This window comes from Pygocentrus nattereri, chromosome 10, assembly GCF_015220715.1.
Source record: "Pygocentrus nattereri isolate fPygNat1 chromosome 10, fPygNat1.pri, whole genome shotgun sequence".
NCBI classification, from domain to species: domain Eukaryota; kingdom Metazoa; phylum Chordata; class Actinopteri; order Characiformes; family Serrasalmidae; genus Pygocentrus; species Pygocentrus nattereri.
Genome location: NC_051220.1, coordinates 36,667,494 through 36,680,218, shown reverse-complemented (window position 1 = coordinate 36,680,218; position 12,725 = coordinate 36,667,494). Strand labels below are relative to the sequence as shown.

General features: G+C 38.8%; 1 protein-coding gene across 2 annotated transcripts in view; it reads left to right on the top strand.

The window, feature by feature from the left end:
* Positions 1–12,454, top strand: part of tdp1 (tyrosyl-DNA phosphodiesterase 1) — a 53,619-nt gene extending 41,165 nt beyond the window's left edge. For both annotated transcript variants that reach the window (XM_037541717.1, XM_037541716.1), the window contains exon 16: positions 11,390–12,454. In XM_037541717.1, coding sequence (XP_037397614.1) covers positions 11,390–11,463 — 74 coding nt within the window. In that variant the 3' untranslated portion in view covers positions 11,464–12,454. The remainder of the gene's footprint in view (positions 1–11,389) is intronic.
* The last annotated feature ends 271 nt before the right edge of the window (positions 12,455–12,725 follow it).

Here is a 12,725-nt window from a genome sequence, read left to right as displayed (position 1 = left end):
GGAGACTCTGAACATTTGGCAAAATCTTCATTTTCTGGAGTCACGACAAGGACAGACTCTGCTGAAAGTTATTAGAATGGGGTTCTTTGGCCTTGCGCTTGTTTGGAAAAGCAGTCAGTCTCCTTTTTTTCACAGTACATGCTGCCTTCTGTAAGCAGTGTTTGCTCTGCTGTATTTTTCATTGAAAACACAGCTGCCGTTTTGCCCTTGAGCAGAGCGCTTAACATCAGATCGTTGTATGTTTCCTATAAATCTTCAGTAGCCATATAGTGAGATTAAAAAAGATTAATGACTTCTTTCTCTTAGGGTCACCAATTCTCCACTGCAATGTCTCAGTAAATCGAATTGCATGTTAATTAAAACTAGTCATATCCTCTTTCTGTCTATGACTTGATCACATAATGTGACCTTGATTCAGTGGTTCATGGAATGGTTTGCTGTCTGTATCTGTACAGTAAATCAGACGGGTTTAGTGAACTCACGTATCCACTTTGCCTTTTAGAGGTGCACATTGTTAGAAACCTTGCACGTCTCAGAGAATTTGTGCTCCAGCACAATGCCACAGGAGTGGAACACAGGCAATTAAAGCTTTTAGGAAACAGACGGATAACCTGTGGACTCTACAGGCAGTCGCAAAATCTCCATTGAGCACCATAGCAACCAAGCAACATTTCCCAGTGTTATCTTCTTTGCTTTACAACTAATGAGCACATTTCTGTCACTGCAGCACTTCAGATAAATTAGCCATGTAGAACCAAATTGAATAAAAGTCCATTGGTAAACAATGCAGTTGACATACTGTATCAGTTTAAACAGACAGGGTTTTAAATCAACTTTTATTTAGCTATTACTCACCTGTGAGCGGTTGGCTGAGTTTTAAGTAATCAAGATCATGCAGTGGAGCAAGAAATATAGAAAAAAAAATGTTTTTAATGCAAACCATAACAGGACAACACCTTGTTGGAGTTACACACCCACCCTAATGGCTCCATGAAGAGTCAGTTGCGTTTTTCAGTTGTTTTTACTTTTTGTGGTTTGAACGAAATTAGATGACATTACTTATGATTTCTGTTTGACTATCTTGACAACCATGTGTTTGGTGGAGATTGAGTCACATTCATGAAATGCAAAGACAGTTTTACCGTGACGTTAAGAGGTTGAGAGCAAATAGTGTAGCGTTTAGGGGTTTGCTCACATTTACAGTCGCACTGAGAGCAAATAGCATGGCAGTAACAGATTTGCTCGTTTGCTCAAATGAGGATTCCCGGCATGTTTTTCTGCTTGTGCCATGTGAGGCACTGCATGCGGCAGCAGCAATTCATAACAACACGGTCATGCAAATAAATAAATAAATAAAGGCCTAAAGCTCTTTGACGCTAATTTAACTGGAAACATTTTAAGTGTTGTTGTAGGAGAACCCGAGGAAGAAGACTTGCTTGAGCAGGATTTCAGATCAGCGTGTTTAACTGACACTGTACTTAAATTTACTAGCTGAAATGTAATGTTTACACGTGTAAATCAGTTTCCTGAGATCAAGAAAGCAGATGTAATAACAGCTGAATGGTTCGAATTTCAGAATGTCAGTTTCATTTTTTTAATATAATACACAGTAATGTAAGTAAAATATAATATATATATAAGACAACAAACCTTTTATTCATGGCCTCCAAACTGTGGATTCTTTTATAAAGAATGAGAAATATATGTTTAAGTTATTTGACAAAGGTTTTCAATTTTAAAGTTAAACAGCTTCTCATGCAATGAAGGACACATATAAACACAATCAGAGAGAGAGAGACTGAGAGAGAGAGACCGAGAGACCCTGTCAGGCTGTGTACTGCGGTAAACAGACACGAAAAAGTCTGTGATGATGTGCAAGGTCAGACTGAGAGTTAAAAATATCTTTGTTCATGCATTTCAAGAAGGTTCCACTCCAGACACGGCAGCTTTGTTTTTCCCCCAATCAGATGGAACGACGATCTGATTAATACAGCATAACACTTTCTGGTGAATGATGCTCTAATGGCTTGTTTCTTACATGCATGTGAGAGAAGTATATCAGTAAGTCATGTCAGTGCTCATACCTTGCATCTGCAATCAGAACAGATTACTGTTTATGCCAGTAAGTCTTAAAAAAACAACAGAATAAATAAAACAAATCTGAGCGTGATAGAATTATTGACTAGAGGTTATTGGGAACCTGTATTAGACTACATTTCCCTTATCCTAGTCATATACCTCCAAAGCTACAGCAAAACTGTTTTAGACAGCTAAATCTATGGGTCGACACCTGTGTTCATAATGGTCTTTGAAGGGCTTTCTGCTGCACAAAGTATCGGAAGCTTTAGCACCAGAAAACTAAAGCTGTGCTTTTTCCATTGGCCATCAGTCCAAGACAGAAGCTTCCAGTTTTATGGTTTTTGGTACCTACTTAGAACCTAATTGTGTTCTCCTCTGTCTCTGGTAACACTGCAGCTGTAGCCAACAATAATAGCATGTCCCTTACTCTTCCAGGTGAGGACAAAGTCAGCACATCCAAGAATGAATCCAACAGTGGTATGTTGGTGCTGATTGCTGCTTTTAGAATTTTTACTTAACCTTCATGATTTATAATCAATAATGCTGGCCTCCACAGAATGAGTGTTTTTTTGTTGTGCTTATATTTTCACACTAGACTAGATGCTATACATGATTCTGTGTAATGGTAGACATGTGTTGTCAACACATCTAGTGTTAAGCTGTAGTAAGCAAGATAGCTGTTGTGAAGAGACAAAAAAATGATGCTTTGCTTAACTTTATTTTAATTATAAACATTTTGGTGATTGAGTGTGAAACAATGCGGTGTATTGTTTCATGTCAACCTGTGGGGTGAGCTATGTCCAGCAGGTACTTAAATAGCCAAATTAGTTGATTTGAAGGTCGTTACACACTAAACATGATGCAAATATGTAGCACAAAAATGGCAAATGGACAAAACCGTACACTATCAGACCTGTTTATTGGGCAGATTTGCAATGTTGCTTGCACAAAATAAGAACAAACAGCTGGGCTGAATGTGCAAAAATACAGTTTGCTCCTCACAAAACAGGCAAACAATGACACTTGGTGGCCTAATTTCCATTTTGAGAAAGTGAAAGAAGCACAGAGTTTCTCCTCATTCAAGAGCTGGAACTTTGAGAGCTTTCACACAACTCGGGTGTCCGTAACCCACTTAGAGAAGCTTTTGATTATGATAGCACCACGCAGGACAAAGCAGGCAAACAATCCTTTCAACATTTTTGTTTAAATTCTATTTGTGAGAGGCCATCCTGTTTACCGCTGTGTCGAGTGGTGGGAAATGGAGGTGAAACATGGTATTATTGGTTGTCATTTGATCTCACTTGCTGATGCGAAGTGCTGTAATAGAAAATCAGAATATGTAGAATATGTTTGAGGCGGCAAGACAAGATTTTGTCTCTTGAGTCGTACATCGTGAACCATTCTTAATATGAGCAGGGACTTGAACTAACCAGTTCAAAAGGGTCCTTTTTGATTTTGAGTTGATTTTGGCTTGAAAACATTGCATGCCTAATTTAATATTCAACGCAGAAGACCTAAGCTCGAAATACTGAAATAGCTCTGTTGATATAGAGATGAGACCGTTTGTGATACTTCAGCTGGTCCCTAGCTCATATTGATGATGGGAGAGCAGCATACAACAGCAAATATTTATCAAAATTCACAGGCAGAATGTTTAAAGCATACCTGTTGGGAGCTTTTGGTCCCTATTATCTAAGATTATCCTTCTCTGACTTCACATTTTCATTTTATTTCAAAAACAAATACTTGAGTATAATAGTGTCATAATTACAACTTGACTTTTGCTGAATGAATCCAGAATCAGCCTGTGACATTCTATTAGCTTTAAACTGTAAGAATGTTTTATGCTCACTGTTTTTTGGAGGACTAAAACAAGAATCTCAGCATGTTTTCTTACCCTAGGCTTAAACTGAGTTTAAATACTCTCTATAAAGGCATCTGGTATAGATGACTGGTATGGCGTTTGCTTTATCATACTTTACATATCATCTGGAAATTAGGCTGCAGTTTGCTTAATTTTTCAGTAGTACTGAATTAAGAGCACTTTGTTAGGAACATTGTACTAATACAGGGTAGGGCCCCCTTTTACACTCAAAACATGGGCATGGATTCCACGAGATGTTGGAAACATTCCCTTTGAGGTTCTGGTCCATGTTGACATGAATGCATCATGCAGTTCCTGTGTTTTTCAGGTGCACTTCCATGCTGTGAATTTCGCAATCTGCCACTTCCCAAAGGTGCTCTACTAGGTGACTGGAGGCCACTTAAGAATATTGAAATCATTGCCATGTTCATTGAAACAGTTAGAGGTGACTTTTTTACTTTCAGACATGGTGCATTATCATGCCAGAAGTAGCCATTGAAAGATGGGTAAATTGTGGCCATGAAGGGATGTACAAGCTCAGCAGCAATGCTTAAATAGGCTGTGGCATTCATTGATTGGTGTTAACTGCCCCCCCCCCCCCATTACACCACCTCCACCAGCCTGGACTGTTGACACAATGCAGGTTCGGTCAATGAATTCTTGCTGTTGGCACCAAATTCTCACCCTGCCATCTGTGTGCCTCAGCAGAAATTAAGATTCATCAGACCAAGCTACGTTTCTCACTCTTCAGCTGTCCAGTTTTGGTGAGCTTGTGCCTACTGCGGCCTCAGCTTTCTGTTCTTGGCTGACAGAAGTGCAGCCTGACTTGAACTTCTGCTGTTGTAGCTCATCCACCTTGAGATTCGACATGTTGTGCATTCTGAGATGCTTGTCTGCTCACCACAATTGTACAGAGTGGTTATCTGAGTTACTTTAGCTTTTCTGTCAGTTCAAATCAGCCTAATTATTCTCTGTTGACCTCTTTAATCAACAAGGTGTTTCTGTCCGCCCACGTACCGGATATTTTTCTTTATTGCACCATTCTGTAGAGTAAACTCTAGAGACTGTTGTGAGTGAAAATCCCCATAGATCAGCAGTTATAGAAATACTCAGACCAGCCCGTCTGGCAGCAATAATCATGCCACAGTCAAAATCACTGAGATCATGTTTCCCTCATTCTGATGGTTGATGTGGACATTATCTGAATCTGCTGGCCTGTAACTGTCTGATTTTATGCACCCCCACACGACTGACTGATTAGATAATTGCAATGAGTAGGTGTACTGGTGTTCCTAATAAAGTGTTAATTGAAAGTATTACAAGTCATGTTACTACCCAGAGTACATGCAGAGGGGAAAATGAGTGGAACTGATGGTCAATAATAATGTATGTGCTCATGTTTATTCTGTTGAGACCGTTATATTGCTGTGCTTATCAGAACGCCTCATCCTCGGAACAGCTAGTTCCTCAGTCGATTGCTCCTGAGATGTACGTTCAAAGAAACCTGTGGATTCATTTTTTCAGAAAGAGCTTCGTCCAGGTTCACTGGCTGGAGTAAAAAAAAAAAAAAAAAAAAAAGTCATAACACCTTAACTCATTTTCTTGTTCTAGTCTTTCTCAGTTAAAAGCTTGAACAGTTCTAACCATGTTATTATTTGTGTTAATAGTGGTGTGAGATGGTCAGAAATGTATATGTGGATGTGGATAATTTGCTAAATGCCCCCTCTTCACTTTAGTATTCTACACTGTTTATTGTTTATCCAACCATAGAGGCTTAAAGGGCCTATAGCTTATGTTTTTCTTGTGTTTTACCTTTTTCCCCCTCAAGGTTCACGTACAATGCTTGTGTGTGTGAGTGTGTGTGTGTGTGTGTGTGTGTGTGTGTGTGTGTGTGTGTGTGTGTGTGTGTGTGTGTGTGTTATGTTTTTTATGTACCAAAAAAAGTTGTAATTCATTTTTACATTCATATTTTTCTCTCTTTGTCCCGCAGAATTAAACAGGCTGTTTTGGTTATTGTGTCTTTTTAAGACTGATATGTTTATAACTTTTGCTCTCTGTGGCTGCCGTGTGTTCAGACTGAAACACTCCTTTTAACTGATTTAATGAATGTGTGGGACTAAACTGCTGTAGCCTGAATAGGTAAATATATGTTATGGGTTGTTTTTCATATGTACACTGTATGAACTCAAGAGTGAATTGTATGCTTTAAATGTTCTTTTACTTAAAAAAAAAAAATATTAATAATTTTTAAGGGCCCATTTCTGTCCACTGTTTTTATATTTCAATGTCATGTTTAAAGATTGTCAAAGTCTGAAAACATGCCATTTTCTTCACTGTCCATACAGTCCAAGAAGGAATTTTTTTTTTACCTCTTATTCCCCAGGGTATATTTTGGTTGTTCCATCTTAATTTACATGACCAAATTATTCAGTAACTGTATGAAATAAATGCAGATTTTTATTTATTTATTTTGTAAAAGCTCCTCTCAAGTTAACAATAAATGTGTTTTATGATCATAAGCATGTTGCTATATACTTACAATTTACTGCCAAAATCTTAGACACTCTTTGTATTGTATTTTATAAAAAATAATTTATATACTATATGAAGAGACGCCATATGTTTATAGTTTATAGCCCAGATTTGTGCAAAAATGGGTCGAAAAATGGGTTTCCAGTCAAATAGTTACAACAACCCCCCAAGAAGACAGTTACAGCCTCATATGACACCCACTTTTTGAATGTAGCTTATGAAATATGAAAGTTCTGAAGAATATGACTAAGTACGTTTTGGACCCACCAGTGGTACTACGGATTTTAAGAGGCTGCACAAAGAATGATTTTGCAGAAATGGTTTTGCAGAGTTTAACTTTGTCATACATCGAGCGATTGTACAAGGCTTTTTAAAGCTGTGGTAGTATTTATAGCATAAATTATGTTTCTATAGCCATCAGATAACTCCCTTAGTCAATGAGTAATGTATAATATATAAACAGTAGAATTCGCTTAGTGCTGCACTGCATGAAGGCTGCTTTTTTATTTATTTATTTATTTATTTATTTTTGCTTCATAACAGAGGTCACCACTGAGTATTTATTTTACTGTCTTAGAACCAAAATTCCCCAGCATACTATGAACATAATAGGCTGGTGTTCACTTACGTTCCAACACATCACCCCAGTACAACTTCCAGTAAACAATTAGCTAGTAAAATGCAATGAAAAATAATTTTATGTGAAGACTTTTAAGACTGCCGTTCTGTACTGAGTTGGTTTATTAGTTAGACTTCGTAGCTGCACTCATTGTGTATTTGATCAGAAACAGCTACTATATAAGTGCGCTGTGTAGGTTTACTTTTACTGATTGTTGCCCATCTGTTCTGCACAGGGTATCAGCCACTATTAGGCCAGGGTTATACACACCCAGTCCTGGAGAGACGCGGTTCCAGCAGCTTTGTGCTTCCCCTGGGCAAACTCACTTACAAAACCTTCCAATTAACAGAGGAGCTGAAGCTGATGTGTTTGACTGTGGCTCTCCAGGACCAGGAGAGAATGCCCCCACTCTAGACTGCCCATCAGTGGGATCAGATCATTGTATGGCAACCCCTTATCGGGTATTATTTGGATTGTGGGCAAGCATGGCATGTTAGTGCCACGGTAGGCCCGAGTAGTATGTGTGACGCTGGTACAAGACAAGGGTCTTACTGGGAGTTTTAAACACCTCAGTGTCAGGCCTGGCTTGAGAATAGTCAAGCCAAGAGTGTGGCTGTGGTCTAAAACTGGCCATTAGTGAAGGATTGGAGCATGGCTGAAATTAATTGTGCATAGAAAAAGATGCGCTGCAGTCCACCAATTTTGTGCACCAACAAGATTAAAATTGTGCTGTGGGTCAAATGCTGAAAGCACTCTCTGAATTGCGATGTTGTGAAGAAGTCAGAATGTGAAGTTTGCTTCATAAGTGTGGCCAGTAAAAACCCAGCAACACTGCTGCGTCTGATACACTTGTACCAGCACTACACACTCCCATGTATCCCAGCTGTGCTGAAAACAGTCCACCACCCAAATAATATCTGGTCGGCAGTGGTCCCTTTCTGTCGATTAGTGTGTGCCTGTCAGCCCTTTCATGTAGACAGGTGACGAGTCTGCCCTTGCTGCCCTCACCTTACCTCCATGATGAGGAAGGCACGGTTTAATTAGGCTCTAAATCACTGTGGGAGTTTCACACACGCAATCCCTGCACATTGCAGGAAATGTCAGGGGAGCAGCAGAGTATGGATTACCATTAGAATGATGCGCTGCTGTTAGTCCATGGAGATGCATTTACTTACCGACCGGTGAAAATAATGAAAATTGGCACTAATGATGATACGTGTAAATCAATGCTTAATGCTGATTGTGTTGTGGATGTGGTTAGTGCATTTCTGAATCCATTTGAAAGAGAGACACATTAGGGGAAATTTTAAGTGTGAATATTTTCATACGCAGAGTTTGTTTCTAGGTGTTCTCCTTATTGATCATTCAGATAATTACTCTGTCATCTTTTTTATGTGCAAATCACATCTGCTGGAATACTTTAGTGGTCGTGATGAGCGACATTCTGCTCCCTCTGAAAGCAGAATTGTGCTCTTTCCTTGACATTTATGCCCGTTTGTGAATATTTAATACTAATAGAGGAGTGCAAGGCTTCTTCTGTGTGTGGTTAGACAGTAAGAAGTAGCCATCCTTGACCATAACGTATAAACTTAATGTACATAACGTACATATGCCGGTCATAATTAGCAGTTCAGTGTAGTTGCAGTCCGAGGATGCAGCTGTATGTGTGCACAGTGTTGAAAGTAGGTCTCGTTCCAGCCTTTGTTCAGAGCATGCAGCTTCTTTTTTATTGAGAATGTTTTATTGAAAGGATTTCATAATCGTAGGTATAAAGCAAAGCACTGAACCCACTTCATGGTGCTGGTTTGCTGAAAACGGAGGTCCCTTACAGATGATAAGGAGCTTTAGGACGTCTTGTGGGAGACACAGGCGCACGCAAATTTCCCCTGTCAGCACTATTATTTTGAATCGTATTCAGCAATGTACAGGGTGACTCATAAGCCCTGTTGGTTTGTTAATGTGTTTATGGAGATGTTTTGCTACACTGCTGGGTTCTGTTTTCATGGTTCAGTTTAATCCTGTTGTGTCTGCTGGTTACCATGGACACTGTTGTACAGCCCATGCCATTATTTCTGGAAATCTGGATCTTACTACTAAGTGAATGTGACGGTGCATGTCAGTGAGATGCTTGCAGTGAGCTGCGTGTCTCCCTCGCATTTTTCGTCCTTGGTAACATACCCTACACCCAGCTTTTGGAGGGCAGTTTAGTTCCAGATAGCGCTGGGTGATGTATTAACTATGTCAGTAGAGCAGTGATGGTGTTACACTGTGATATTGATTTTCAGTTTTTGCAGTATTGATGGACAGCAAGCCTTATTATATCAACAGTAACAATCTGTTTCATCAGCCCTGTTGCCGAACCGTTTGTGGAGTTCATTTTTCAAATCAGTTGTGTGCAGTTTATCATATCCAAGACTTGGCAGTTGAATGTATTATATTAGTGCCGTCAACAAAAGTAAAGAGGAGTACAGAGCAAGTTTTTTTGGTGGTGATATGTAATTTGCTGAGTGTTTCAGATAACTTTCAATGATGTATACACATATATACATATACATATACACATACATCACTGCTGTCGGAACAAAACCTAGTATCTCCAAAATGAAAGCTTCACTTTACTTTTAATGTAAGTCATAAGTCAATGGAACCAGACATTTCTTCAATCAATTTAAGCTCATTTCATTGGTTCATCATGAAGTTTACACACAATGTAAAATTTTCAAATTATGTCAAAACTGAACAATGACAAACTGGAGATACAAGGTTTTGTTCTGACAGCAACGAGATATATTTTTTTTATATATTGTTTAAAATACTGTAAATATATACTGCAAAATGCACCTGGAGGCATAAAAGAAGACATTGCAGCTGAAGGAGCTTCTTTAAGTTCTCAGGGACAACATTATCAAACAAAACTTGAATGAAAAGATCTACAGGACGGCAGAAGCCATCATAGGCAACAAACTACCAGCCTTACAGGACGCCTACCAGTCCCACTGCCTCAGGAAGATCAAAAAGATCCGGTCAGACAGAATCCACCCAGCACACGGCCTGTTCACCGTCCTGCCATCAGGCAGGAGATTCCGTGACGTTATTTACTTAGTTGTCAATTTCTGTTGGCACTTTAATACGATTTTTAAGATTCCCAGATGAAACATACTCTGAATGTTACAATATGGATGTTGTACCAACTTTTCAGTTAAGATTTAAACTCAAAGCCCGTCTCTGAATATTAATTAGCTCTGAATATTAATGAGCTTGTTAGCTATATGCCCAACTTACTTTAGTGGAGACAGAATAAGGTCCAGTTTGCCGACAGTGAGCCTCCATGAAACATCCCTGTGGGAATCAGCTGAATCGAAAGTTCCGTGCGATTTCTGTCATTTACTTCACTGTTTTCCGCAGTCCTGTTCTGTCCATCGGAGATATCTGTATATGGACTGGCAGCTGTGACAGTGAAAGTATGAAGGCAGGGTGAATGGGAGTGTTTATTGGAGTGGGGCAGGATGTTTGCTTGTTGTGCCTTCATCAAACAACAAATCTGTGAGCCCGTATATGTGAAAACAGGGACTTCACATTTCACAGTTTCTCGGATGGTGGATACAATAAGTAACATACAGATGAGTGACAAATTATCGTGAGTGACATAAGTGTCTTAGGAAGGAGTTGAGCCATCAGAGCAGCTACAGTACACATTTGCATAGATCCTATAAGTCTCTGAGACTGTACTAGAGGGGTAGAACACCATTCTTCCAAAGGATATTTCCTCTTTTTAATTTTTTTTTGGACAGTAGTGGTAGAGAGTGGCGCCTAACACATCAGTCCAAAATCTCCCAAAGGTCTGCAAAGACCGTCACCTATGGTTTACATCCTTTCACACATGCACACTTTTTTTCCTTTCTCGTTTGTCACTGCAGTAAAGCACAAAAGTCAGAAACCACCCTTCGTTTATTTGATTTCCAGTCAAAACAACCATTAAGCACAAATTATTCAGAAATGACACAGAGGCCTCAATGAAATCTTTTTTTTTTTTCAGTATTTAGTTTGTACTCTTTTAATACAGCGTACATTCTTTTTGGGAGACTTGCTTTCAGTTTTTCAAAGAAATCTGATGTTTTTTTTTGTTTGTTTTTCCTCACCTCCAAAGTTCAGTCTTAGAAGTTGGTTGCAGTTTCTGCATCACTGTTGGCATCATGTTTGCATGTTTTTCAAAGAACATGTGGTCACTTTCAAAAGAACTACTTATTGTGAAACTTATCAGTGTTACTTTGCACATCCTTTTTTTCCCTCTTTAGATCAGCCATGGATCTGGAACATCCCTTACACACAAGCACCAGACACTCATGGAAATATATGGGTCCCGTCCTGAAAACCTTGCAGTGTTGCAATGGACCAAAAGCAAGACAGGAAGGTGCTGCTGCTGCTGCTGCTGCTTCTGACTGTATGGACTGACATTGTTTTCTCACATGTGAACTAGAAGCCTATAGGCTAATAAAATGGTGCTTTGACAAAAAATTTTTTTAAAAAAACTATGAAACATTTTTTATTCTAAACCTACATTTAGTTTTTAGCTATTAAAGGGAAATTCCACTAAGTTTTAAAATATCTACATAATTAAATGATTTAGCTGTGAAGTGATTCATAGTAGTTTAATGTGAAGTATACAGTTCTAGGGTAACTTTCTGAATCTGGATTATTCAAACCAGACATTTGAACTGTTTAATACCTCTAAAAGCTACATCTTGGAAAATCATCACATAGAATGGGTAAAAATACCTGGCCGATGCCTGAAATATTATTTTATGATAATTTTGAGAGGGTTTCTGCCTACATGTATTTATTAAAATGTATGCATGGTGGAGACATACACAAAGGCTGTCCCCAAAAGAGGCCTTTTTCCATTTTTCTTTTTTTCAATAATACATGTTAAAACATGTACATAAAAAAGACACGTGTAGGTTTGCTGTTTGTTTTGGATAGTAAATAAAATGGCTATATTTGCATTGTAGACATTGTGCCCCCTGGTTCCTATCACCACCACTGTAAAGAAATCTGAGTCTGTAAGTTTCTTTACAAATAACCAGTGCACTTCAAACCACTCAGAATAGCTGTCTTCACATACTGTATCAACCTCTAAATTATGCAGAAATATTGACAAATCATTGGAATTCCTCTTTAATATTGTTAGGTAATAAATAAATAGTTGTAAATGTGCTGAAACTGTATTTTTATGTCTGTTTTGTTTAGTTCTTACTGTAGTGATGATTACCCCTGGAATATTTCTTTAGCTAGTATTATTTTTGTGCCTGAACAGTATGGGGTGCACATAAGCTCTGTAATAAAACCTATTTTGAATTGCACAGGTTTTCCATTGAGTCTTTCAGCAAGATGCAAATAGCAAAAACGGCACCTCTTGAGACCAGTGGCTGCTTTCGAGAAAGTGCTGCTTTTCTGTTTGAAGGACAGCTGCAAGCGATGAGGCTGGAATAATCACGCTGCAGCTCAAATCTGAGCACTGAGAATTAGTTTGCATCCAGACCCACCAATCATTTCAGACGCCGTTTATTGCAATCACTTCTCTGTGAGTGTACTTTCAGTGTGTTTGCTGTGTAACATTACAGACCAATCTGT